Below are 27946 nucleotides of genomic sequence, written 5' to 3' on the forward strand. Positions count from 1 at the left end.
TCAAAGGCCAAATGAAACTCAGCTAATGGAATAATATTGGTTAACTCAATCACTCTTTGTGCAGAGAAAAAGAGATGCCTGTTTTTTCTAACCAAATGTGATTAGAAATAACCAGATTTGTTTAGAACTAAATTTCTAATAACAAGGAATAGCTCTGCAGCTGGGCAAAAAGGGATATCCTTTTATCACTTTACCTTCTTTGCCATCTAAATAAAATGGTACTTAACCCACAGGGTGCAGTTAATTTAGCACATACTGTTGTAAGCTTCTGCTCCATCACTCTCACCACTGAGGGAGCACAAAAGTCATTTTTCTTAGTCTAGTCATCCTAGAACTACTTTTTCAAATGATTTATATACTGAACACCACTGTCAATTAGAACTCCATACCAGATTCAAGCTCTGTTTTTAATTGGACCAGTGGAAAAAACTTCTACACCAAACTCCTCTTCTGCAATGTTGCTTATTTGTATGCATCCAATTCTGTGCAAGGTATAATTGCTGATATAAGAGCAACAGGAGACAGGATCCCAAATCTCAAAGAGAGCAAAATCTATTTGGAGAGACAAACCTAAAACATATGGAATTATTAGGTGCTAAACTATCTGAAAAGCCAAGATGACATCATTAAGACTCAGTTGTGCCAACACTAACATCATTTTTTGGTTGTGGCTCAAGGTTCAACTGATAATGGGAATGCCATTAGAAATAGCAAACTTGGCCAACAAGGTATCTTTCAAAATCTCTCATGTTAACTTTGTTGACAAGGAAGGGAGATTTGGGTTAGAAGAGATGGGTGATTTTTCAGAACTGACTGAATAATGAATAATGACTGAATAACTGAACTCAAAGAATAATGAACCAAAAATGGGTCAATATCAACCTAGAGGAAGTTCTCTCATGGAGTGTCCTCAGGAACTGTCATTGGTTTTATTGTATTAAGCATTTTCAGCAATAAGTTAGGTAAAGGCATAGATGAAATGTTTATCAGATTTTCAGTGAACACAAAGTTAGGAAAGCTAGTTAGCATATGCAGGATAACAGTAAGGACCCAAAAATATTCTAACAGGCTGGGAAAATGAGCTAAGGTGGGAACTGATGTAGCTGAAATGAAATATACAGAAAGTCCTTTTGGGGGTGGGAGGGGAGGTTTGATTGATCCAGCACAAGCCCAAGATGAGAGAGGTCTGACTAGATATTGGTAGCTGGGGAATTGTGAGGGTTAGCAGACTCTAAATTCAAAGTGAATCAGTAGTAACATGTGAATCAATTAAAACCAAGAAGCTCTAAGATCTCACTAATATGGACATGTCCTGTATAGATTACAACCATATCTCATGTGTCTTTCTTCATGATCTTCCATAATCCTCCATAGTGAATCTATCCAGCCTACTAGACTTTCCTTTAAATATTTCAAAATCTCATTTTAGGCTGTCTTTATTTTAGCCACTTCTCTTGTTCTATAATTAGTCCACATCTTCTTCTGATCATACTTTTTTTTTAAACCCTTACCTTCCACCTTAGAATCAAAACTGTGTTGTGATTCCAAGACAGAAGAGTGGTAAGAACTAGGCAGCTGGGGGTAAGTGATCCTTTTTCAGGGTCACACAGCTAGGAAGTGTCTAAAGCCAGATTTGAAACCAGGACCTCTCATCTCCAGGACTGGCTTTCTATTCATTAAGCCACCTGGCAGCACCCCCTCATACATTTTTTAAATGATAAGTTTCCTCTATCTCATTCATAGGAACTATTGTTGTTTAGATGCTGCAGGCCATTTGCATCTACTATGTGTCTCGCCACTGTTTATCACTTTATATTCATGTCAAACTTCCTTTTAACTTCAGGTTATATTAATAAAAGCATCAGGCATGAATTGGACTAAATGACCTTGGAAGCCCTTTCTAATTATGGGATTTTCATCAAAGAGTAAAGACCAAAATAACAATTATATTAGAAAATGTATAGTAATGCACAAAACTCATTAGTGTTCATGTTAGTAAGCTGAATGCTTTAAAAAAAATCAATAAGAGAACTTAATATTAATATTAAACCAGTCATTGGATTTTTAATAGTAAAAGCAAATAAAGATAGATAGAACATTCTTGAGTACTTACTATGTGCCAGTGTTCTAAGCACTAGGGATACAAATACAAGCAAACAAGATGGCGCCCAACCTCAAGGAGCTCACATTCTAATGAGGGAAGACAACCTATGAAGGCAGAGAAGAGTGGGCAGCTGGAAAACAGGTGAAGGACAGAGAGGGAAGTTAGTTGAATGTGATGTGAGTGTGGGGAGGGCCACTCATAAAGATTTAATCAAGGGAGTCACAATAAAAATCATAGGGCCTCAGGTCAGAGTTCTCTTTGGGGATGTGGAGTGAAGTGAGCTGAACGGAGAAGGAAGAAAACATAGCTGGGGCTTCTTAAGAAATGATGGTCTCTGGAATATTACTTGTACCATAAGAAATGATGAACAGGTTAATTAAAAAAAAAACTTGGAAAGACCTGCACAAAGTTATGAAGATAGAAAAGAAAACAACATGTATAGCTACAGAACTGTTAGTTGAAGAATGACTTGTGGATGTCCACCTCTTGAGAAAGAACTGAATAATACAAACATAAAAGATATAATTCATATCGATTATATGAATTTTTTTCAGGTGATGCCTCCAATGGTGTAATAATGGGAGGGAGGGGATAAGATACCTGGAAATTTTAACTGAACAAATACATTAATAAAAATTTAAGAAGAAAAAATAAAAAGAAGAAGAAATGATGGTCTAGACTAGGAAGTCACTAATCAAGAAGAAGGGCTTCAGGGAGGAAGAAAGTCAGGATCTGTGGTGATCCAGGGCTATCTATTATATCTTTAAAGCGCTACATCAATATTAGTTGCTATCTTCATCATCACTGTTATTACTATTATTATTATTATTATTATTTTATTTATTTTATTTATTTTTATTACAAGTACTACATAAATACAAGTTGCTATCATATCAACGTCATTGTTAATTTTATTATTTTGTTTATTTTTATTAAAAGTGCTATATAAATGCTAGTTGCTATCATCATCATCATCATCATTATTACTATTATTAATTTATTATTTATATTTTAACTACATGAAGTAATGAATGACAGTGCCTCTCTGATGGCTGAGTACAGAGATGCTGTAACATAATCTGGACTCATCCTGGCTTTCACATCCCTGGGAAAAGGATGAACCCCACAATGAGTAAATAACTTGTGAGTCCAGAAAGGTTCATTTGGCAACAATACCAATGAATTTCCTTGTTAAATCACTTGATTTCAAGTATAAAAGCAAAATGCAAAGGGGATGAACAGAAAGTATGGATTTCATCAGTCTTGTCTGCCAGCTGGCTTCTTAGAAGAGCACTGGATCAACTACTGCAACCAGCCAGTGGCTGCTCAGTCATTCCTCAGGGGCCGCTCAAGGACAAGTCTCTGAAGCCACGATCCACAAATATGTAAGGCCCAGGGGAGCAGGTTTATATGTCCCCTGTGTAATGACATCAGTAAATATTCAAAGGTATTTGGGGACTGATTAAGTGATTTGGTTCTAGCTTTTTCAGCAACATCAGATTACCCCGAACTAATATGTTCTCCAACTTCTAAAGAGAAATACAGGGAGAATAAGAGACTATTTGCAGTAAGAGTCCCCATATTGCTCAGAGGAAAATCCAGAGCAATGTAGAGCGTAACTGATCCTTATTAAACTTAAAATTTAATGTCAGACCTGTGTCAAGTGACTGACTTTTCTGTTTTGCACTTGGTATTACAATTTCTTTCACTCTGATGTCTCTTGCATGTCTCCTTTTGGGGAACCCCAATCATGCTGCTCCCTTCACTCTTTGCTTAATTCACCTTCTGTGGCCTGCTCTCCCTTCCCACCAACTCTGCCCTTGGATGGTAACTTTTCTTCCCCTCAATCTTCATTTCTTAGAACTTCTGACTTCTTTTAATATGAATATTAACTCAACTGCTATGTGCTTCAGGAGGTTCCCCTCCTCAGACTCCACTGTGTTAATGCCTTTCCCTTTATGATTGCCTACTATAGAAGATAGGTGGCTGGGCCTGGAGACAGGAAAATCTGAGTTCAAATCTGACCTCGGACACTTATTAACTGTGTGACCCTGGGCAAGTCACTTAACCATGAATGCCTCAGTTGCCTCAACTATAAAATGGAGATACAAATAACACTCACTGCCTGGGGATGTCTAGAAGTCAAGGTGAATAAATTACTGTCTAGGAGAAATTAATTCAGTGGTAAGAAATGAATGATAGAATCTACTGGAGCACTAGAGCAAATAGCCATTCCCAGAGATTAATGTGCTTGCCTTGATTCAGGAAAGTGTCACACTCAGTAGTAAGGAAGGTTCTGAGAAAGGAAGAAAGCTAAAACTCAGGGGTCTGAAGAACTCCTGTGTATTTTCACATCTTTGTTTAAAGCAAGCCCTTCAGAATAGGAGAAAGAATACCATTTTTTGGAACCAGAAAAATGATATTAAATATAGGCTTTAAATACCTTTACTAGCTGGGTGATTTAGGCAAGTCATTTAAGCTTAGTGATAAGGAGAGAGGAAGAGTGCTTTGGTCAATAAAAAACTGGTCTTGGAGCCAGAAAGGTCTGTATTCAAATTGTACTTCTGACACATAATTGTCTGGGTGACACCGGGCAAGTCATTTAATCTTAAAGAACTGTTCTTGGCAGCTCTTTAACATGGTAAGGTGCTGACCAAAATGGTAGAGGCAGTTCCCTCCTCTGGGAGCTCCCTTATCAGTAAAATTATAGTATCGCTAATCCACCATGAATCACTCAGAGTTGCTTTAAGGATTAAATAAGAATAAATGAGGATGTGGAAAAATTGTAATGCTAATGTACTGTTGGTGGAGCTGTCAAGTGATCGAATTATTCTGGAGAGCAGTTTGGAACTATGTCTAAAAGGCTATAAAACTGCCTATATCTTTAGACCCTTAGACCCAGCAATAACACTACTAGGTTCATATTCCATAGAGATTTTTTAAAAATCGGGAAAAGGACCTATTTATACAAAAATATAGCAGTTTTTTTTTGTAGTAGCAAAAGATTGGAAATTGAGAAGATGCTTATCAATTGGGGAATGGACTGAACAAATTGTGATATATGATTGTAGCAGAATACTTTTGCATTATAAGAAATGATGAGAAAGACGCTTTCAGAGAAACCTGTAAAGATTTATATGAACTGATGCAAAGTGAAATGAGCATAACCAGGAGAACATTGTACATAGTAACAGCAATACTGTATGATAAACAACTGTGAAGGACTTAGCTACTCTCAGTAATATAATGATCTAAGACAACTGCAAAGGGCTTCTGGTGAAAAATGTTAACCAACTTCAGAGAAAGAACTGATGGAATCAGAATGCAGATTGAAGCAGACCATTCTTCATTTTAAAAAAATGCATCTTCTTCCATAAGATGACAAATATGGAAATATATTTTATATGATTGCACATATATAACCTAGATGAAACTGCTTATCATCTCAGGGAGCAAGGAGGGAAGGAAAGAATGAGGGAACTCAAAATATTAGAAAATAAATGCCAGAAATTGTTTTTACATAAAGGCGGGAAAAAATAAATTCTCTGAGCCCTTAGAATGGGTCTTGATTCTCCCTGGCCAGTAATACATGCTGGACTCAAGGTTCATTAGAGTGACTATATGGCTTAATAAATGTTTAAAAATAAATCTTATTTGCAGGAGAAAAAAACAAACACTTAGCAAAAATAATTCTATCAGGCACATGGAGATACTTATCAGAAAGCCATTTTTAAATGTCAGTTCCAATTTAGCCATTTTTCCTTAAAAAACTATCAAAGAAAGAAAGGAACTAGATTTCTCACCTCATCAACGGTCCATTTGGCTACTTCACTAGCCTGGATATCAGCCACCCCTGGAAGAAGCTTGCAATGTTGTTCCCTGCAGAGAGGAAGGTCCCGGGAAGGGTGGGTTGACATGGCAGACAAGAAGACTGATTGGTGGAGGGCCTGCTCTGTACTTTCCGTAGAGTATTCTGGAAGAAAAAAAAAGTAGGGTAATGTGGAACAACTTTACTCAACCCAACTTAAAAATCTTAATAATACTAATAGTTAACATTTATAGCACTTACTACATGCCATGCATTGTGCTAAGTGCTTTACAACTATAATCTCATCTGATTTTCATAACAACCCTGAAGCTCCATTTTATAGAAGAAAAAAAAAAACTGAGACTTATAGGGCTTGTGACTTGACCAGGGCCATATAGCTAGGAAGTATCTGAGGCCAGATTTAAACTCAGGAAGAAGAGTTTTCCTGATTCCAGGTGTGGTGCTCCATTCACTGCACCACCTAGCTGCCTTTGCTTTTATGTAGGTAGGGGTTATTAATGTCATCTCCATTTTACAGATCTTCCTGACTCTAAGTTCTTTACTTCTTACATTGTGCTACCTTGTTGTCAACAAAGTCATTTAAGCTTTGGGTAAAGACCTGGGAGATCCCTTCCTACCTGCTCCAGCCCATTCTCTCTTTGGATAATTAAATTGTTAAAAAAGACTTTGCTTAGAGCAAATCTACCTTTCCCTTTTCACTATTTCCACTTGTTGCTCCTTGTTCTACCCTTCAAGGCTAAGTAGAGCAATGCTAATTTCTCTTCCACATGATAACATTTCAAATATACAGTCGCCATGTCACCAGTAAGACTTCTCTTTTCCAGACTAAACATCCCCAGGTTCCTTCCAATAATCCTCGTATGGAACAATTTCAAAGCCCTCTGTCAGCCCAACTCTCCTTTGAAAACTATCTGATGTGCTTTCAAAAATGTGAACTGAAAACATTGCTGTTTTCAGAGATGGTCCGACAAGAGCAGAGTATTGCAAGAACATCTCCTTCTTAGTCTTGGCCCCTGCCTATCTGAATGTAATCTATGATTCCTTTCTTAAAGTTTTATTGTTCTACTTCGGTTTTATATTACAAACATTTGTAAATCACTCCCACTTTGAGAGATATTTCTTACAACAAAGCAAAAGAATTATCAAACTAATAAAACAGTGACTATGTAAAAGGGTATACAACATCCTCCATTTGTAACACTGACCCTTCCATCTCTCTCTCTCTTTTTAAAATCCTTAACTTCAGGGGGCAGCTGGGTAACTCAGTGGATTGAGAGTCAGGCCTAGAGACAGGAGGTCCTAGGTTCAAATCTGACCTCAGACACTTCCCAGCTGTGTGACCCTGGGCAAGTCACTTGACCCCCATTGCCTACCCTTATCACTCTTCTGCCTTGGAGCCAATACACAGTATTGACTCCAAGATGGAAGGTAAGGGTTTAAAAAAAAAATAAAATGAAATCCTTACCTTCTGTCTTTGAATCAATATTAAGTATCAATTCCAAGGCAGAAGAAGAGAGTAAAGGGCTAGGCAATTTGAAGTGCCTTGCCCAGGTCACACAGCTAGGAAGTCTCTGAGGTCAGATTTGAACCCTCTACTTTTTTTAAGTGAACAGAAATCTCCTTTTTTCCCCACTTCTCATGAAATTGGAAGAAAAAAAGTATGACAAATTTGTTACAAATTTCTTGAAACAAACAGGCATAACAAAGCAAAACAAATTTCTCAAATAGCTATGTATAATAAGACATATGTTTTATTTTTCACTCAAAATCCCCTATTTATCTCTCTGTCATGAAGAATATATTTCATGTCAGTTGTGTCCTTTGGAACTGATGAATGTTCATTGTACTGATCATAACTTCTTATGATTTTTAAAGTTTTTGTTTTTACAGTGTTATTTTATAAATTATACTCCCAGTTGTGCTCATTTTATGCTTTATCAGTATAAACATGCCCTCAAAATAGTTTATTTTTGTAATATTGAGGTTATAAATATAATGCACATATTTAATATTGTTATAAAATCATAATTTTTTCTGATTCTGCTCACTTCATTCTGCATCAGTTCATACAAACCTTCCTATAACTCTTTGAATTGGCTAAATTAATAAAAGGGGAAAATGATAAATGTTGGAGGGGATGTGGAAAATAGGTACACTAATAAACTACTGGTAGAACTGTGAACTGATCCAATTATTTTACTGAACAACCATGATTGGGCTCATATCCAAAGATTTATAAAATTGGCCTTGGGTCCAACAATACCAGTATTAGGTCTGTTTCCCAAGTTGATCAGGGAAAAAGGAAAAGAATCTCTATGTTCCAGAATATTTAGAATATTCTAATTCTAGAATAGAATATAGCAGCAATCTTTGTGGTGGCAAAGAACTGGAAATCGAGGAGATGTCCATCAACTGGGGAATGGCTAACCAAGTTATGGCATATGATGATGGAATACTGTGCCATAAGAAATGATGAACAAGTCAATTTTTAAAAATTATGGAAAGACCTATTGAACAAAACCTTGAGGATGTTATATATAGCAATAACAATATTGTTTGATGAGTAACTATGAATGTCTACCTCCAGGGAAAGAATGGATAAACAGAAGCATGCATGACATGGTTTTTTATATATTCAAAATTTCAAATGATGCCTTCTCTCCTTCTCTAGCACAGGGTGGGAGGAGAGAGATAAAAGGAGACAGTCTGGGACTTTAATATAACAAAAAGTAAATAAAATTTTAAAACAAAATCATATATTTTCTCATTTCTTATAACACAATAGTATTCCATCAAATTCATATCTACTTATATCCAGCCATTCCTCAAGTGATAGAAATCCCCTTAGCTTCCATTTTTTCTTGCCACCACAAAAAGAGCTGCAATAATGTTGTATATACGGGGCCTTTTCTTCTTGTGTTGATCTAATATAGCCTAAGAGTTCATTAGTTTCCTACACTATCTTATCTAGTGATTCATATTTAGTTTCCAGTTACTAAAACCTCTAGATCATGTTTTCACATGAACTGCTGACGAGTTAATCCTTTTTATCCTTGTACTCATGATTTTTTTTTAACTCACATGTAAAACTTTACACGTATCACTCAAATTCCCCCTTATTAGAACTGGCCACATGATAATGGTTTTTATTCTTGTTTAATCATTTTTCAAGGGTGCCTGATTCTTTGTCATTTCCATCTCCATTTTGTAAATGAGGAAACTGAGGCAAACAAGGTTACATGACTTGTCCAGGGTAACAACAGCTAGTAAGCATCTGAAGCCAGATTGACTCTAGGTCTTGAACTCTATCCGCTGTGCCACCTAGTTGTGTAATAAACGTTTGTGGATGCTCTTTATTCCTCAAGTTATATACCTCTTTCCTTCAACCACTCTCCTAACGCAGAATTCCCTTCTGCCTCTTCATATGGTTTTTCTTCATTTTTAGAATGAAGTATTTTTTGAGTTTTGAAGGGAATGCCTCATTACGAGTGGAAAGGCATTTCTCATACCATCATGGTGGCCTGATGTTGATGTAATGGAAAAAATAGCGGACATTTATAGAAAACTTTAAGGTTTACAAATATTATTGTATTTGATCCTCACAACAGCATTGTAGTGTAGGGAGTGTAAACATCATTACAGTCATTTCTAAGATTTGAAAACTCAGGGAGATTAGATGGCCCCCAACTTCACCCAGTGAACAGCAGAGACAGGATTCAAGTTAGGTCTTCTCCATCTTGTTTTCTTTTTACTATACTAGGCTGCTTTCATACCACTGCAAATTCTCATATATATACAAATACCAAAAAAAAATCATAAAACAAAATAATGTATTCATTAGAGAGGTTCCAAACAAAGGGTCAGGTGACAAACGTGGGAAAGAAAGCATTCTAGGCTCAGAGGATGTAGGCCTATGGCAGCTAAGGTGGTGTAGTCAATAGAAGGCCTGGCCTGGAGTCAGGAAGAGTCATCTTCAAGTTCAAATCTGGCCTCCAACACATACTGGCTGTGTGACCCTGGACAAGTCCCTTAACTCTGTTTACCTCAGTTTCCTCAAATGTAAACTGAGCTGGAGAAGGAAATGGCAAAGCATTCTGATATCTTTGACAAGAAAAGCCCAAATGGGGACACCAAGAGTCAAGAACATGACTGAACAACACCTACAAAGGATATCGGCCTAATAGGAACTTGAGAAATCATCTACAGATGAAGAAACGGGTTGAAAGGCTTAAGCATGTTGGGATAACATTAGAAACTCAGGCATGAGGCTGCAAGGTGGCTCAGTGGATAGGGATCTAGGCCTACAGACAGGAGGTCCAAGGTTCAAATCTAATATCAGACATTTCTTAGTTATCCTGGACAAATTGCTTAATAACCTCAATTGGCTAGCCCTTGCTGTTCTTCTGCCTTGGAACCTATACATAGTATCAATTCTAAGGCAGAAAGAAAGGGTTTAAAAAACAAAAAAGAAAGACACTGGGGCACATCAGAGGCTTTTGCTAGTCTAGGTCAAGGATACTGATAAGCAGCATTAACTAATTGTGGAGAAGGAAGACTGATCTTCTCTTTGGTAAGTGGTAGTCATTGATTGACTGGAAATTCTGCTTTTAAAGAGTTAGTTCAATAAAGATGGCTGAGTCTGCTGCTAAATGGGTAAATGGGAATAGAGAATGAGAGAAAGAGAGAAGAAAATACATGTTATCATAAAGGGAAAAGGGTATTTTGTTGTTTAAGTTGTACCTGACTCTTCATGATTCCATTTGGGGTTTTCTTGACAAAGACACTGGAGTGGTTAGCCATTTCTTTCTCTGGCTCATTTTACAAATGAGGAAAATGAGGCAAACAGTGACTTGTCTAGGATCACATAAGTAGTAAGTGTCTGAGGCCAGGTTTAAACTAAAAAAAAAAAAAAAAAAAAAGAGTCTTCCTGACTCCAGGCCAGGAAGTCTATCCACTGTATCACCAAACTGACCCTTTAAGAACCTTCCAAAATGAGGGATTTGTCCTATGCAAAGGAGTCTGTGAATGCATTAGTTATAAAGGCTTAGGAGAATAAGGTTAAATGATGGCGAATGCATAAATGAAATGATGGGGGTGGGGGAGGTCTTTGTGTATGGTTAGGAAAAGTGTTTAATGTCATATAGATCCCTTAGAGGTGACTAATGTTGAGTTGGGCATGGACTTGGTGTCTCCTTGTTCTGTTGGTGAACAACAAAACAAATGAAACTATGTCAAATGCTTGTATTGTATAGAATCAGTTATTTTGAATTCTTGGGTCTCCCTCCAAGAGGAGATGGATCTAATAAAGCAATTTGTCAAAATTCATCTAGGCAGTCCATAGGAGAGTTGAGGTAGGATCAAGGGAGGCTTCATAAATGAGGTACGATTTGTGTGTAGCTTTAAAGGATGGGTAAAATTGTGTGAACAAAAGCATGGGAGATAAGAAAGCACACTGCACGTATGAAAGACAGAAAGACCCTTTTGGAATCAGCATAAAATATGTGGATGAGTCTATAAAGGCGGGTTAAGCCTATATGATGGAAGGCCTTTTAAACAACTAAGTATGTTACATGTAATTGGTAAAAATAAAATAACTTTCAAAAAAATTAAACAACTAAGTAAAAGTTAAAGCAAAGAAACTTTTTGGATGGCAAATTGGAGATAATTAATAGAAGGAAAGTATCAGCATAAAGAGGACCAGGATAGGTGTCTTGCAGAAGATAGGAGTTTAAGTGAGACCTGAAGAAAGCCAGGGAAGTGAGAAGGTGGAGATGGGCAGAGAGTGCCAGGTATGTTGGACAGCAAATAAAAATTCCCAGAATTATGAGATTTTGAGTACCTAGTTTGTGGAAAAGCAGGGAGGTCAGTGCCACTGGATTTCAGAAGAAGGGAGGGTAGGATTAGGGAGTGAGAAGACTAGAAAGGCAGGAAGAGACAAAGTTATGGAGTATTTTAAAAACAAAACTGGATGCTTTATTTGAACCTGGAGGCACCAGGGAGCCACTAGAGTTGGCTAATAATAGGAGCAATACAGTCAATCATTCACTTTAGGAAGATGAATTTGCTAAATGAGTGGAGGGTAGACTGGAAAATGGCAGAGAATTGAGGCAGGGACCGTAGAGGGGTTATTGCAAAAGGACAGGAAGGCTGGTGGTGGTGATGAGGGTCTGTGCTGGTTTGGGGGCAGCATCAGAGGAGAAAAGATTAGGGAGATGCTGTTAAGGTAGCAATGACAGGATGTGGTAGTGGATTGGATATGGGGAGAGAAGGGAGATGAGAGTGAGGAGGTAAAGAGGACTCTTACCTCGTGGACCTGAGTCACTGGAAGGCTGGTGGCCCTTTCCATAGTCAGAGTAAGTTAAAAAAGAGGGGAGGGTTTTGGAGGAAAGATAATGTACTCACTTTTTGGTATAAGTTTAAGATTCTACAAGACAATCAGTTTAAAATGTTCAATGGACAGCTAGAGATGCAAGAAAGGAGATCAGGGAAGAGGCTGTTGTTCTGACTCTACATGACTCCATGGAGTTTTCTTGGCAAAAATATGGAGTCACTGGCCATTTCCTTCTCCAGTATATCCCCATTTTACAGATGAGGACTTTAGGCAAAAGTTCAGTGACATTCCCAGTATCACACAGCTATTAAATTGTATATGAGGACAGATTTGAACTCTGATCTTCCTGACTTAAAACTTGGTGCTTTATCTCCTGTACTACTACTTAGCTATACTCAACTACTACTTAGCTATACTCAGGGGAAGAGGTATGGCAGATAAAGGCAAATAAATCTGAGAATCATCTGCATAGGGATGACAACTGAAGTGATAGAAACATAAAATTACCTAGTAAAATAGTAAAGAGGAAGAAGAGGGCCTAAAACAAGGCCTGGTGGCACCCCCAACTGTTAGCAAGTATAATATGGATGAAGATACAGAAAAGGAGACTGAGTAGGAGCAGTCAGACAGGTAGGAGGAGAACCAGGAGCCAGCGGCATCAAGAAAACCTATAGAGAAGAGAGTATGGAGGAGGTGACTGAATGTCAAAGGTTGCAGAATATAGGCAGAGGGCAGCTAGCTGGCCTAGTAGATTGAGAGCTGGGCCTAAAGTCAGGAAGACTCATTTTCCTGAGTTCAAATCTGGCCTCAAACACTGAATAGCTGTGTTACCCTGGACAAATCACTTAACCCTATTTGTCTCAGTTTCCTCATTTATAAAATGAGCAGGAGAAGGAAATTCTAATTCTAAACCACTCCGGTCTTTTTGCCAAGAAAACTGCAAATGGGGTCACAAAGAGTCAGACATTACTGAAATGACTAAACAAAAACAAAAGTTGTAGTAATAGAGAGATTGGAGCAGATAAGGTAAAGTCAAATTAACAAGAGTTACCCACTCAGGGGCAGGGTGGCATAAAGTCCAGTCAGTAGAGGAAGGAAGGATGTCTGGCCTGAGCCTTTGTTCAGAATGAGACTCCCTAGGACAACTCCAAGGGACTCATAACAAAAAAGGCTATCCTACACCATAGAAGGAACTTTCAAAATCTGAATGTAGATTGTGGCCTACCATTCCTTCATTTTATTTCCTCCAAGAATTTTTCTCCAGTGTAAGTGACCTGTCTTTCACTACATAACTATGGAAATAAGTATTGTATAATAACACATGTATAATCTATCTCATATTACCTGCCATCTTGGGGAAGAGAATTGTATCAGCATGTAAAAATTTTGTTTATAAAAATAACTTTATTTTAAAAATAGTTTTCCATGGTTACATAATTTGTGTGCTCTCCTCCCCTCTTTCATCCCCACTTCCAGAGTTGACAAGCAATTTCACTGGGTTATACAAATATTATCACTCATAACCTGTTACCATATTATTCATTTTTGTAATAGAATAACCTTTTAAAACCAAAACCCCGGAGTGGGGACAGCTGGATGGCTCAGTGGATTTAGAGCCAGGCTTAGAGATGGGAAGTCCTAGGTTCATATCTGGCCTCAGACACTTCCTAGCTGTGTGACCCTGGGCAAGTCACTTGACCCCTTTGCCTAGCCCTTACACCATTCGTCTGCCTTGGAGCCAATACATACTTTAACAAAATTCATTTGGAAGAACAAAAGACCAAGAATATCAAGGGAAATAATGAAAAAAATAATATGAAGGAATGTGGCCTAGCAGGACCAGACTCCTTTCACTAAACAAACAAATAAGCAGATAAGCAAGTAAGTAAATAAATAAAATAAAACCCAAACCTCAAATCATATACCCATATAAACAAGTGATAAATCGTATGTTTTCTTCTACATTTCTATTCCAACAGTTCTTTCTCTAGCTGTGGATAGTGTTCTTTCTTATAAGTCCCTCTGAATTGTCCTGGATCATTGCATTGCTGCTAGTAGCAGAGTCTATTACATTTGATGGTCTCACAATGTTTCAATTTCTGTGTACAATGTTCTCCTGGTTCTGCTTATTTCACTCCACATCAGTTCATGGAGGCCTTTCTAGCTCTTATAAAAATCAAGCAATTCATTATTCTTTATAGCACAATAGTATTCCATGATTATCATATATCATACTTTGTTTAGCCATTCCCCAATTGAGGGATACCCCCTAATTTTCCAATTTTTTGCCAACACAAAATACACAGTTATTAATATTATTGTATAAACAGATCCTTTCCAATTTGTTTTATCTACTTGGGATACAAACCCAGCATTGGTATGGCTGGATCAACGGGGAGGCAATTCTTTAGCACTCTTTGGGTTCCAAATTGCCTTCCAGAATGGTTGGATCAATTTACAACTCCACCAGCAATGCATCAGTGTCCCAATTTTGCCACATCCCCTCCAACATTTAGCATCTTCCTTTACTATTGGCCAATCTTCTAGGGGTAAGGTGCTGCCTCAGAGTTGTTTGGATTTGCATTTCACTTTTTCATATGATTTTTGATAATTTTGATTTCTTCATAAAAAAATTTTAATTAAAAAAAATGGAAGTTCCAAACACCAGTGGGGAAAAAGGGACTATGGGAGTGGAGGAATCTTACAGGGTGAGAAGATCACAAGGCTGAAGGGAAATTCCAGGATGAGAAGGCAACTGAGTCATGAAGTCAAAGTTCAGAAAGTCAGAAATAGAGCTGAGAGAGGAATCTTTGGGAGAGTTTCTCCTCTCTGTATACTCTCTCCCAAAGATACCTCAACCCCTTCTCTCAGTTTGAATATAACTTTAATTCTAAGTGTTCTCTCTCTCTCTCTCTCTCTGCATTCATCTTAGGTGTGAATGTACACCAGCTATAGTGGCTTCCTAGTACCTCCAGGAGCAAATATAATATCCTCTGTTTGGTATTCAAAGCCCTTTATATCCCAGCCCCTTACTGTATTTTGTTGTTGTTCACTGATGTCTGACTCCTCTTGACCCTGGGGACCATAACGTCCATAAGGATCTCTTGGCAAAGATACTGGAGAGGTTTGTCATTTCCTCCTCCAGTAGATTAAGGCAAAGAGAAGTTGAGTGACTTGCCCAGTGTTGCGTAGCTAGTAAGTGTCTGAGGCTTAATTTGAACTCAGGTCTTCCTAATTCCAGGTCTAACACATTGTTCCCTGAGCTATCTAGCTGCCTCCTCCTCCTTGCATAAGCTAATCACATTTTTCTCCCATCCACATAGTCTATGATCCAATGACACTTACATCCTTGCCATTTCTCACACATTACACTTTCTCCTGACTCTGTGAACATTCACTGGCAGTCTTCTAGCCTTGAATATTTTTTTCCCCATCTCTACCTCATGGCTTCCTTGAGTATTTTCTTTTTTTTTTGTTTTTTTGTTTGTTTAAATATTTTATTTTTTCTGATTATATGTAGAAATAATCTTAACATGTTTTTTTAAAAATTTTGAGTCCCAAATTTTCTTTTTACCTCCCTCCTTCCTTTATCCCTCATTGAGAAGGCAAGCAAAATATGTTATACATGTCATGCGGTCATGCAAAACATATTTCCATTTTAGTCATGTTATGAAAGAAAACAAGCAAAAAAAAAAGAAAATTATTAAGAAAGTAAAAAACAAACAGTAGTAAATCACCATAGTAATGTAGTATTTGATATATCCAAAGATTCTAGCTTTTGGGGCAAAAACTCACTATTTGACAAAAACTGCTAGGAAAAATGGAAAATAATTTGACAGAAACTAGGCATAGCCCAACATAATTTAGACATAAAGGGTCATACTACAAGCAAATTAGGAGAGCCATTGAATAGTTTATCTATCAAGATCTATGGATAAGGGACAAATATAAGACAAAAAAAAGAGAGAGATCATTACTAGATATGCAGGGATGGGGAAAGAAAAGGAGGAAAAAAGATAATTTGGAACTCAAATTTTTGGAAAATGTTAAAATTATTATTACATATAATTGGAAAAATAACATATATTAAAAAAGAAAGTAAAAATAGTATGTTTTCATCTGCATTCATCCTCCATCATTTCCTTCTCTGGAGGCGAATAGTATTTTTCATCATAAGTCCTTTGGATTTGGCTTGGGTCTTTGTATTGTGGAGAATAGCTACGTCACTCACAGTTGATCATCATACAATATTGCTATCACTGTGTGGTGTTCTGGTTCTGCTCACTTCATGTTGCATTAGATCGTGTAAGTCTACAGGTTTTTCCTGTTCATCATTTCATATAGAACCACAGTATTCCATCAGAGCTGTATAACACAGCTTATTGTCCATTTCCTACTTTATGGGCATCCCCTCAATGTCCAATTCTTTGCTATCACAAAAAGAACTGCTATAAATATTTTTTAAATATTGGTCCTTTTTCCTTTCATTTATCTATTTATTTTTTAAATCTTTTTGGGATCCAGTCCTACTAGTGGTATTGCTGAATCAAAGGGTACATACAGGTTGATAGCTCTTTGGGCACAGATCCAAATTGCTCTCCAGAATGGTTGGTTCAGTTCTCAACTCCACCAACAAAGCATTAGTGACCCAATTTCCCTTGACTACTTTTTTTCAAGCTTCATTAAATCCCACTGTTTGCAAGAATCTTTCTTGATGCCCTTCCCCCTCCATGGCTTCCTTCTAAGATTCTCTCCAATTTATTATCTATGTATCTATGTATCTATGTATCTATCTATCTATCTATCTATCTATCTATCTATCTATCTATCTATCTAATTTATACAGTTTTTGCATGTTATCTCCTCCATTAGACTATAAGATCCTCATGAGTAGGAACTGCCTTTTTCCCTTTATATCCTTAACACTTAACCCAGTGTCTGGCGCACTGTAAGAGCTTAATATATGCTGATTGACTTGATTTGACTTGCTGTGCCAAAGGAGAGGTGGAAGGAAGCCACATAAACACTGAGAGAGAGACACTTTTCTTTTTTGAGTGAAAGCTTCAGATTTACGAAATCTCAAGAGATTGTTGTATATGGTGAAGACTTTACGCATAGAAGGTTGGCTATTACCACTGCTCAGCAGACCTTTAATTTGACCTGGTGAGTCTGACGTACTGTCCAAAGGGCATATTAGCTTTCTAGATTGGGCTTTCTACTTAAAAAAAAAAAAAGGAAAAAAATCAGTCTGGCTTTAAAAAAGTTTAGATTCTACCCATGTTTTCTCCTATCTACTCCACAGCCTAAGAGTCTGAGTTATATGGGGATAACCGAGTCAGATAGAGAGACCAGATAAGGAACAAAAACATTATTGAGGTGACAGGAAAGCCAGTGTGCTTACAATAAAAAGAAATGTATTTTAAGGTACTTTCAACGTTCCTTAGTAAAATTTATATTTTCAAGTCTTTTAAGAGAAAGATTACAAAAGAAGTATTTTAAGCAATCTAAAAATCTACTTTTCCTAATGCAAATAATAGGTTAAGTAAGTACTAGCCACATTATAAGGGTCTGTATTTTCCTAACCAGTCCTGAAAATATGAAGCATCTATTATGCAAATATTTTACCCTTAATCACCATTTTTAGTTGATGAGCCTGACCCACACTTTACGTAACTCCTTCCACTGCCAATACCCATTAGTAATCAGAAAGGTTGGAAACTACAAATGAGTCTGTCAATCACCTGGCCTCTCTATAAAGCACTTTGGGTATGGCATGGCCAAGATGTCTCAGGAATATTTACTAATGCTCCCTGTCTATGCAGATAACAAGACAGCAAAATTGCTGGCTGTACCCGAATTCTCATGCTTCAGTTGCAGGCAGCAGCAACAAATTCATCTTTAAATGCTGATTTGTCCCAACACTGACCTTTTTAGTATGTAAATAGGTTATCTCACTCGGTGTAGTTCAGCTAACAGAATGTAAGGCTGCAGGTTCTGAAGCAAAACTTCCCATCTCCTTCTAAAAGCCAGGATGTTTACAAATGTGAGTGCTCACTAATGAAGTTGTCACGGTCGACCACTAGTATGTAAAAAACACTTATTCCCACCTTATCCCAGAGTTGACCTGCAATAGAGTCTATGGGTAGTCAGAGGAAGATATGAACTATGGAGGTTTATGGCTAGGAAGATAGGAATTTAAGCCACATACTGTGAGAGATTAAAGCCTAGGACAAAACCTAGCTTTAGCCTGGTAGGGGAAAAAAAAAATTATCTATTGGTTGCCTATTTCTGCTAAAATAAATGAGGTTTTAAAAAAGAAATTAAAATTGTTTTTTTTTCTTCCCTCCCCAACAGACCCATGTTTGTCATGTATAAGTTCAAACTATTTAGAATTTTTAGAATCATGATAATTAGATCTAAGCACTGACAGTCATAAAGTTATTCATAATTCAATGGTAGAGGAGTATGTAAGAAGTGGTCACAGGCAGAGTGCCTGGCAGCCACCTACATTTCAGCAACAGCCAAGTGGCCAGTCCTGCCAAATTATAGTTAGATTCAAAGGAGTGTGAATACAGTGAAGGTTGAAGGTACAGGTTAAAACGTATTAAAATAAAACGAAACAAAACGGAGTGTTCCCAAATGAACAGCTCTCTCATGCCATGGTTTTCTTGTGAGCCAATGTACTGCCGTGGGTTATGGGACATATATTCAGAAATATATCCCTATCACCAAATGCACGGAATTGGGTTCTTTTCACATCAATGCATGTCAAAGTACCTAGTGATCTGATTTCCAAAGATTTCAGGAGAGGCATTTAAGCTAATCTTGAGTGGTGAAAAGCTTCCCTTTTATAGTTTATATATCTTGCTTCACTCTTTCCCTGGCTTTTTTTTTTAGGGGGTATAAGGGCAGAGTGTGAGCAAGGAAAATTCATCACAGAATGTTGCATGCAATGAGCATGAGCAGAGATTGAGGGACTGGCACTCATGCTACTTATGCCATGTTAGTATGTTGATTAAAGGGACACTTTGGAATAGTGTAGAACAGTGATGGCGAACCTATGGCACAGGTGCCAAAGATGGCAAACAGAGTGCTCTCTGTGGGCATGTAGTTTCCCCTCCAGTTTGTTACTAGAAAGGCTGAGGGACCCTGCCCCTCTGCCCAGCAGCCACTGGGAGAGCATGGGGGTAAGGTGGGTGGCTCACAGGTAGCAGAGCTGGTGGGGAATGGAGTGCTCAGTCCATCCCCTCCCTCTCACTATACTAGCTGAGTATACTGCCTCTCCACTCAGCAATCCAATGGGAGTGCTTCCTCCATCTCCTGTGTGGGGTGAGGGGGAAGTGGTGGGGGTAGGGCACCCTGGGTCTTGGGGGGATGGGCACAATACTCAGTCTGGGGGATATCGAGGGGGCCTGGCACTCTATCTTTTTTTTTTTTTAAACCCTTGTACTTCGGTGCATTGTCTCATAGGTGGAAGATTGGTAAGGGTGGGCAATGGGGGGGTCAAGTGACTTGCCCAGGGTCACACAGCTAGGAAGTGGCTGAGGCCGGGTTTGAACCTAGGACCTCCTGTCTCTAGGCCTGACTCTCACTCCACTGAGCTACCCAGCTGCCCCCTGGCACTCTATCTTTAAAAGGTTTGCTATCACTAGTATAGAAAGTCCCCTATTAAGTTGAATTACAGGTATTCCGACACACACATTGTTGGGGTTAAGGGTGCCCCCATGATCTGGAAAATCTTTTTGGCCCTTCCTTCATACCAGAGAATGAGTTTGAATTTTTTCTTTTATAGGGTGTTTCTAGTACCTTATTGTAAAATTTGGGTTAAGTATTTGTCACAGACTATGTGTAGGTCAATATTAAGTAAAAATACTATATGAAAAAGAAAATTTAAAAATATGAAATAAACACTATTCATATATTTTTATGCATTTTTGAATTTCTAAACTTTTTTATGTCTGCTGGCCTTTGAATGTCACCTGCCACTTCTGTAAAACTCTCAAAAAATTTCTTATATCTACAATATATCAAAACCACCATAGGGAAAGTAGTAACGTGGAACAGATATTTGCATTTGTTTGAAGGGAAGTATCATCTAGATCTCTCAAAGACTCAAAAAACTTCCTAATCCTATGCCATCGGGGTGGCAAAGTGAATAGAGTGACAGACTTGGAGTCAGGAAGATTCATCTTCCTGCATTCAAATCTGGCCTCTGACACTTACTAGTTGTGTGACTCCAGGCAACTTAGTTAACTGTTTTCCTCAGTTTCCTCATCTGTCAAATGAGCTGGACAAGGAAACGCCAAACTATTTCAGTATCTTTGCCAAGAAAACCCCAAAAGGTAACACAATGAGTCAGACAAAACTGAAATGAACTGAACAACAACAAACTATATAGGATTACACAAAGTCTATGGTGAATAGATTCTATTTGCTGTAGCAACACTGTAGTGGGTGATATGGAGAAAGTAATACTAATAAAAGAGGTTTATTTGTCCAGCTAAAAAGATAGGAAAGAGTGGGCCAAAATCATTTATACCTTGTTAACAGAGGAACTAACATAAGCTGAATCACTTTTAATGTTAGAGACTGAAAGTCTGAAAGTTGTATATTTATGTACATATGACACATACATAGGCCCCCATTTTACCATATCAAAGATTTAGAATTGGAAGAAATATTAGAGACAAATAATAGGATTTTTCTGTCTTCCACTATCTCCTGAAGTCTATGTAAGCTCATATTCATTGATTCTATGACATCATCTATCCATCTCATTCTCTGCTATCCCAGTCTCCTTTTCTCTTCAATTAAAAAAAAAATGCTACATTATTTTTTAAATTGATGAATTTAGTTTTATAGTTACATGTAGAAACAATTTTTAACATTTATTTTCTGATCATTTTAGGATTCAGATTTTCTCCCTCTCTCCCTTCCTCCACCCCTGATATAGGTCATACCAATACTTTCATTCGGCACATATTTCCATATTGCTCATGTTATGATAGAAGGCATATATATCACTCATATAATAAAATTCTCATGAAGGAAATAAAGTGGAATATATTTTGCCTTCAATCTTTCCCAATATCAGGGTCTTGTCCAATAAATCCTGTCTTCTCAAAATGTGTCCAAAGTATTTAAGCTTCAGCTTCAGTATTTAACCTTCTAGTGAAGAATGGAATCTGAATGAATTTCAAATCATTGATGACTGGGTGTATCTCCTTGCTGTCCCAGGGATTCTCAAGTCTTCTCTAGCACCACAATTCAAAGTGTCAATTACTGCAGCATTCAGGTTTTCTTATAATCCAACTTTTATAGCCATGTATTCCTACTGAAAAACCTTTCTTTGACTACATGGTCCTGCCCATCTTGAGTCATAGCACATAATTTCACTGATGTACACAAGTCTCTCCACTGCCATAACAAGGCAGTGATCCAAGAAGGGATGCCCATTTGCAAGTGGGGAAATTAAAATCAGGGACAGGCCTATGGTCAACCAACAGATTAGCTGGCTAATCCAGTGGAGAGTGCTGTGGATCTGGAGTCAGGAAGACATGAGTTCAAATTTGCCCTTCCTAGCTGTGTAATCCTGAGCAATTTACTTTTAACCTCAGTCTACCTCAGTTTCTTCCTAAGAAAATGGGGGATAATAGCAGTACATACCTCTCAAGTTTATTGTAAGGAAAACATGAGATAATATTTTTAAAATGCTCCATGATAGAATATTATTGTGCTGTACTGTAAGGAATGATAAACAGGATGATTTCAGAAAGAGCTGGAAAGACCTACATGAACTGTTGCAGAGGGAAATAAGTAGAACCAGAGCATTGTATACAGTAACAGCAATATTGTGGAATCATCAACTGTGAGAAACTTAGTTGTTCTCAGCAAAAAAATGATCCAGGGACTTATGACAAAAAATGCTAACCACCTTCAGAAAAAGAACTCTTGGAGTGGGAATGAAAATGGATGAATAGATTTTTCAATTGTTTATTGAGAGTTTTTTATAAGATTATTCACATACAAGGATGAATAATAATATGGAAATATGTTTCGTGTAATAATACATGCATGATCCAAAAAAAAAGTTTAGATAGCTTTAAAAAGAATGAAAAAAGCTCTGCAAACTCTTAAGTACTATAAAACTATCAGCTACTGTGTTGATGAAGATGATGAAGGAAAAGAAGTTGAACCTAGCCTCCCCAACACCAAATCCAGTTTGTTTTCCATTAGGGTCTCATTAGAGATACCCTTGATGGACTGATAACAGAAATGCTAGTACCCACATTTGGTTACATAGATAGTGCTCTCAGTTCTCAGGCTCACCAAACTCACCAGGGGCCTGGATTAAAGCACACTAAAGTATGCAAGAAGCTGCCATATTAGAAATACATCTCAGTCATTTAATAAGAGGGATAACTTTATTGAGAACACAATTGGACACTTCATCCCTAAGGTTACAGACCCTTCAGAAAAAAGCCAGGAACAATTTAGTGCTTTCGTAATCTCTTTCCTTTTGAGAGGGCTGATTGTTTTAATGAACAAAAATATTCTTTGTTTCAGGGGAAAAAATAATCATGAAATGTATTTATGCCAGAATTTACCAGCATGTAAGATGGCAATGAATAAAAATATCCTCATTTCTACACTGGCTCCCTTCAAGCCCCCACCCCTTTCCCCCAACCAGGCACAGAGTTACACTGAATCAGATGAATACCATTTAAGAACTGATGTGGTTGGAAGCGTTCCTTCTCCCAACCCCCATTTTCCCACCACTAGAGATTTCTTCATAGACATCTTGCCTCTGTTTATTATAATTAAGTTTTTAATGGTTTCTGTCAAGGTGCCCAGAGGCTTCCAGGCAGGGGGACCTATCAAGTTTCTGTTACCAGCAGGGCTAGGATTTTGCAAAAAACACTTTGCCTTGGAACTTGGGACAAAGCTCCAAAGGGGGACTCTGAACTGGTGAGAGCACAAAGACCCTTGGTCAGACATCCCACATCTGTAAAAAGCAACTCAGAATGTGGTGGTAGTGGGGAAGGTGGGAAGATGAGGAGGGAAAGGCTGTCTTCAAAAGCATTTTTAAGTCATTACCTTTCTTGCTGAGCCAATTACATGCTGAAATCTGCCTGTGGGTCCCTGATGAGAGGGAGAAATAATTAATCAAGCTTCAATTGCAAGTGTGAGAAGGGAATTCATACACAAGTGAGGTTACAAAGGTTCCAATGGCAAAAGTTGCTTCTCTTTCATGGTGAAAAAAATATAAACTAGCTCAAGGGTTCTCAATTTTCAAGCAAAAAAAAAATTATCATGGGGAGCAGGGATCCTATAAATCAACCAACCCACAAAAAATCCTTATCTTTGGATTTCTCTCCTATTGTCCATTTTCCCTGAAAAGAAATTCTTTAAAGATTCTTTAAAAAAATATGACTCTCCTATGAGGCACCTTTGAAATCATGTGAATGATATGTCAAGGGCTTCATGTATTTTTGAAATCTCACCAAAAGAGATACATTCTGCAACACAAATAACATCATTTCCCCTCTACTGCCTCCTTCTTCTTTTCTAGAAAAGAGGAAAATAATAAAAATGGCATTTGCACTATATCTCTCATCTGATCCTAACCTTTTTCTCTACGCACCCAGCTACTACATTAGTTTAGGTCCTCTATCACCTCACCTAGAATATTGCAAAGACCTCTTAATTGTTCTTCCTGTCTCAAATTTTTCTCTAACCTAGTCCATCATCCACACAGCTACCAGAGATTTTCATTAAATTCAAATCTGATCATCTCACTTCCCTACACCCTCATGGCTCCCTTTGTTGTCACATTTGACTTTTCATGAACCCATGGGCCATAGTTATCTATGGGGTTGTCTTGGCAAAAACACTACAGTGGTTTGCCACTTCCTTTAAAAAAAATCTTATTTGCCCCCAGGATAAAATCTAAAGTCCTTGGTTTCACTCTTAAAGGCATTACAACCCAGTCCCAACCTACCTTTTCTAGCATCATTCTCCTATTACTCCCTCAGCCAGTCAAACTGGCCTTCTTTGTTTCTTCTACACAAACTCTAATTTCCGGTCTCCATGTCTTTGCACTGCTTGCCCTCTATTATTAGAAAGTATTTCCTCCTTCACCTTTGCTTCCTAGAATTCTCCTTTCTTCAAGATGCACTTTCTCTTTGAAGCCTTTCCTGGCAAATCCCACTACCCGAATGCTAGTGCTCTCCCATTCAAGATACCTTGAGCTCAACTTTGCATATATTTCACATATATCTTTCTACATATTTGTCTCCCCATTGGAATGTAATCTCCTTGGGGTCAGCTGGGTGGCTTAGTGGGTTGAGAGCCAGGCCCAGGGAGTTACTGATTTCAACTCTTCCTAGCTGTGGGATCCTAGGCAAGTCAACTGACTCTCATTTTTAGACTTTATCATTTTTCTGTCTTGGAACCAATACACAGGGTTGGTTCTAAGATGGAAGGCAAGTTTGTTTTTTTAATGTAATATTCATGTGAAGAAGGATCCTTTCCATCTTTGTATTGGTATCCCCATCACCAACTAAAGTGCCCAGCGCACAGGAAGAATTTAATAAATGCTTGCTGATTGGCTGATGGTTAATAGAATCAGAGATAAAGAGTTGGAAGGGACCTTAAACATGACATAATCTAATTTTTTTATTTTACAGAGGAAGAAGCTAAGGACTCAAGAGGGAAAGTCTCCATGAAAAACTCTATGTGTATACTCTGAACACTTTCCTCTTCTGGGCTGGCCCTGCTGTTTTCCAATTAAATTGGCTTCTTTCAATACCTCCTGATGCCCACCACCCTCCTGGTTCTTCTCTTATGCCTCTGTGCAAACAAAGAGGAAATGAGAGGCCCAAGGGAGCTACCCAGTATATTATAGGATCTTTGTCTACTTCCTTTTATGAATCTGTTTTCCCCAGCTTGGGAATCTAAGCTCTTCTAGAACAATAATTTATTTTTCTATGTCAAGTGCTCAGCACATTGTGGACACTTCCTAAATGCCAAGTAATACCATTACCAAAATACAGTGCACCATTTGTTTGCTCTGCTCACCCAGCATCTATTTTCTCACATTTATTTTGCATTCATACATTTATATCTGCCGAGTGCTTTATAATCATAGCTATTAGTCATTCCTCACAACAAGCCTCTCTCCTCTCTGTTCCTTTTATTCAAATGCAGGAAAAGAAAACAGAGGAGCAGATTTGTCCAAGTCTACCCAGTGAACCAATACAAGGAGAAGAAAAACAATGAGAAGAACTCTGGTCTGTTGGCTGATTGCTTGGCCCACTGCCTCTCTCTCAAGTCAAGTCCTGTCCTCCCTTTAAGCAGGAAGAAGCCAGGAGCAACATTCTAGCATATCTACCCTCTCTGGAAGCACTAGGAAAGCTGGCAGAAATGAAAACATGCTTATTCCTGGGAAGGATATCCATTCCTAGCTCTTGTTTGCAAAATGCAGTCTCCCAGGGGGAAGAAGCCCAGGGCCCACTCCATTTTAAATGACAAATAAGCCATGTGCTCAAGCCGCAGTGAGCAGACTAGAATGGGAGCTAATGTAAGAACTTAAGGCATCAGAAAACTCAAGGCTCAGGAAGAGCAGGGATTCATTCATTTTTTCCTTTGTTTTCTCAGTGCCCAGCAAATGTTGTTCAGCCATTATAGTCTTGTCTGACTCTTCATGCCCCCGTTTGGGGTTTTCTTGGCAAAGATATTAAAGTGGTTTGCCATTTTCTTCTCTGGCTCATTTTATAGATAACGAGATAATGAGGCAAACAAGATTCAATGACTTGCCCAGGATCACACAGCTAGAAATATCTGAAGGCCAGATTTGAATTCAGATTTTCCTGACTCCAGGTTTGGCACTTTATCCAGTGGGCTGCCTTGTTGTACTTGATAAATTTGTAATGATTGACTCAAAACAGAAATGGTAGCCAGTACCAAGTTCCACTATGTGAAAGGGGTTTATGGTAGTACTATGTACCAGGTACTATTCTAAGCACTTTATAAATATGACCTTATTTAATCTTCACAATAATCCTGAGAAGCAAGTGCTAAACCCCACATTTTATATTTGAGGAAACAGACAAAAAGAGATTAAGTGACTTGCTAAGGGTCACATAATTAGTAGGTATCTGAGATCTGTCAATTTGGAAAAACACAGAACTACTAAAGTAGTCAGAAAAATCAAGTCTTTAATCAGAAAAGAAACAGGTCCTTCAAAATCGGCTGCTATCCCAGAGCCAAAATACTACATAGAATCAAAACCCTGGTGTCTGGGGACAGTATCTCTGAGAGGATCAACACCCTCGAAGATTCTCCAAAGAATAATAGAACTTGGGGAACTTATATACCATTTGGGGGCCTAAAGACAGAGGAGTATGATTGATTGGCATTACCATGGCTACAAGGAAATGAGATGTCAGGATTATCAGGGAGAGGATGATGCTTTACAATGCATACAAAAGGGAAAGGTTCAGTCATGGGCTGGGCTACATGGAGAGGACTTTGATGCAAAGGGAGAAATACTAGGACAAGAGAATACTTAACATCTGATTTAGTTCTACTAGTCTGGAAAGTGGGACTATTAAGTACTTTAAGGTCTATTGTTCAGTCTGAAATGGGTAAGTCTGGGACTTCTCTCAGGGTGAGTTCTCAGGGGACAGGGGCAGAATTGGGGTTCCCAAAAAACCCAGGTGACACACATAATTTAACATTTAACAGGTCAAATCTGAACTCATTTATTTTCTGATTTTGTGCTCTCCATTGCACTATCTAGGTGCCCCAAGGGATGCTGTGATTTTAGACATTAGGTGAAAATGTAAAGGAGCTAGCTGATTAGGAAAATCAAGGCTGGATAGCAACTACTTATGTGACTAGTCCTATCTCTCACTCTTCTTCATCCAGTCCCCTCTATATGCATTTACTCTAGAACCCTGTCCTAGGTCCTTTCTCTTTTTTCTCTACAATCTCGCTCAATCATTTCTTCAACTTCTATAGATTGAACTCTTCAACTCAGTACAGATGACTTCTTGATCTACAAACTAATCCTTCTGCTCTTTCCTGAATTCAAGGCCTCTACCTCCAAATGCTTGTTGGAACTCTCAGTCTGGAGAAGCTTCTCATACTTAACACACCAGATCCCATTGTCTTTCTCTCCTAAACACATCCTTCCTACTAATTTTATTATCACTCCTAAGGGAACCACCATTCTTCCAATTACCCAGGTTTTCAGTGATGCTCCACCTTTATCCTCTATATGCAGTCAGTTCCTAAATCATGGCAATTCTACCTGTCCAACATTTCTCCCATCCACCCCTCTCTCTTCATTTACATGGTCACCATATTAGATGAGATTCTCAATGGCATTTACCTGAACTTTTAGAAAAACATCTTGATAGTTCTTTTTGCTTCAAGTCTCTCCTCTCTTTAGTCTCTATCCAAAATAACATTTCTTTTTTTCTCCTCCTTCGGTAATGTTTTATTTTTTCCCAAATACATATAAAAACAATTTTGGACATTTATTTTATAAAATTTTGAGTTCCACATTCTTTCCAATCCTCTCTAACTTTCTGAGACAAGCTGTAAAATAACATTTCTAAATCATAAGTCTGTTTTTCTCTCCCTAAGAAGTTTCAGTGGCTCCCTATTACCTCTA

The 27946-nt window shown here is 38.0% G+C and overlaps 1 protein-coding gene across 1 annotated transcript in view; it reads right to left on the reverse strand.

Annotated features, from left to right (window-relative positions):
* Positions 1–27946, reverse strand: part of L3MBTL4 (L3MBTL histone methyl-lysine binding protein 4) — a 435253-nt gene that overhangs the window by 13866 nt on the left and 393441 nt on the right. Inside the window, 1 exon segment of the mRNA XM_044666781.1 lies at positions 5908–6077. Within this exon segment, the coding sequence (XP_044522716.1) occupies positions 5908–6077 (170 nt within the window).

The sequence above is a fragment of the Gracilinanus agilis genome, chromosome 1 (assembly GCF_016433145.1).
Source record: "Gracilinanus agilis isolate LMUSP501 chromosome 1, AgileGrace, whole genome shotgun sequence".
Taxonomy (NCBI): domain Eukaryota; kingdom Metazoa; phylum Chordata; class Mammalia; order Didelphimorphia; family Didelphidae; genus Gracilinanus; species Gracilinanus agilis.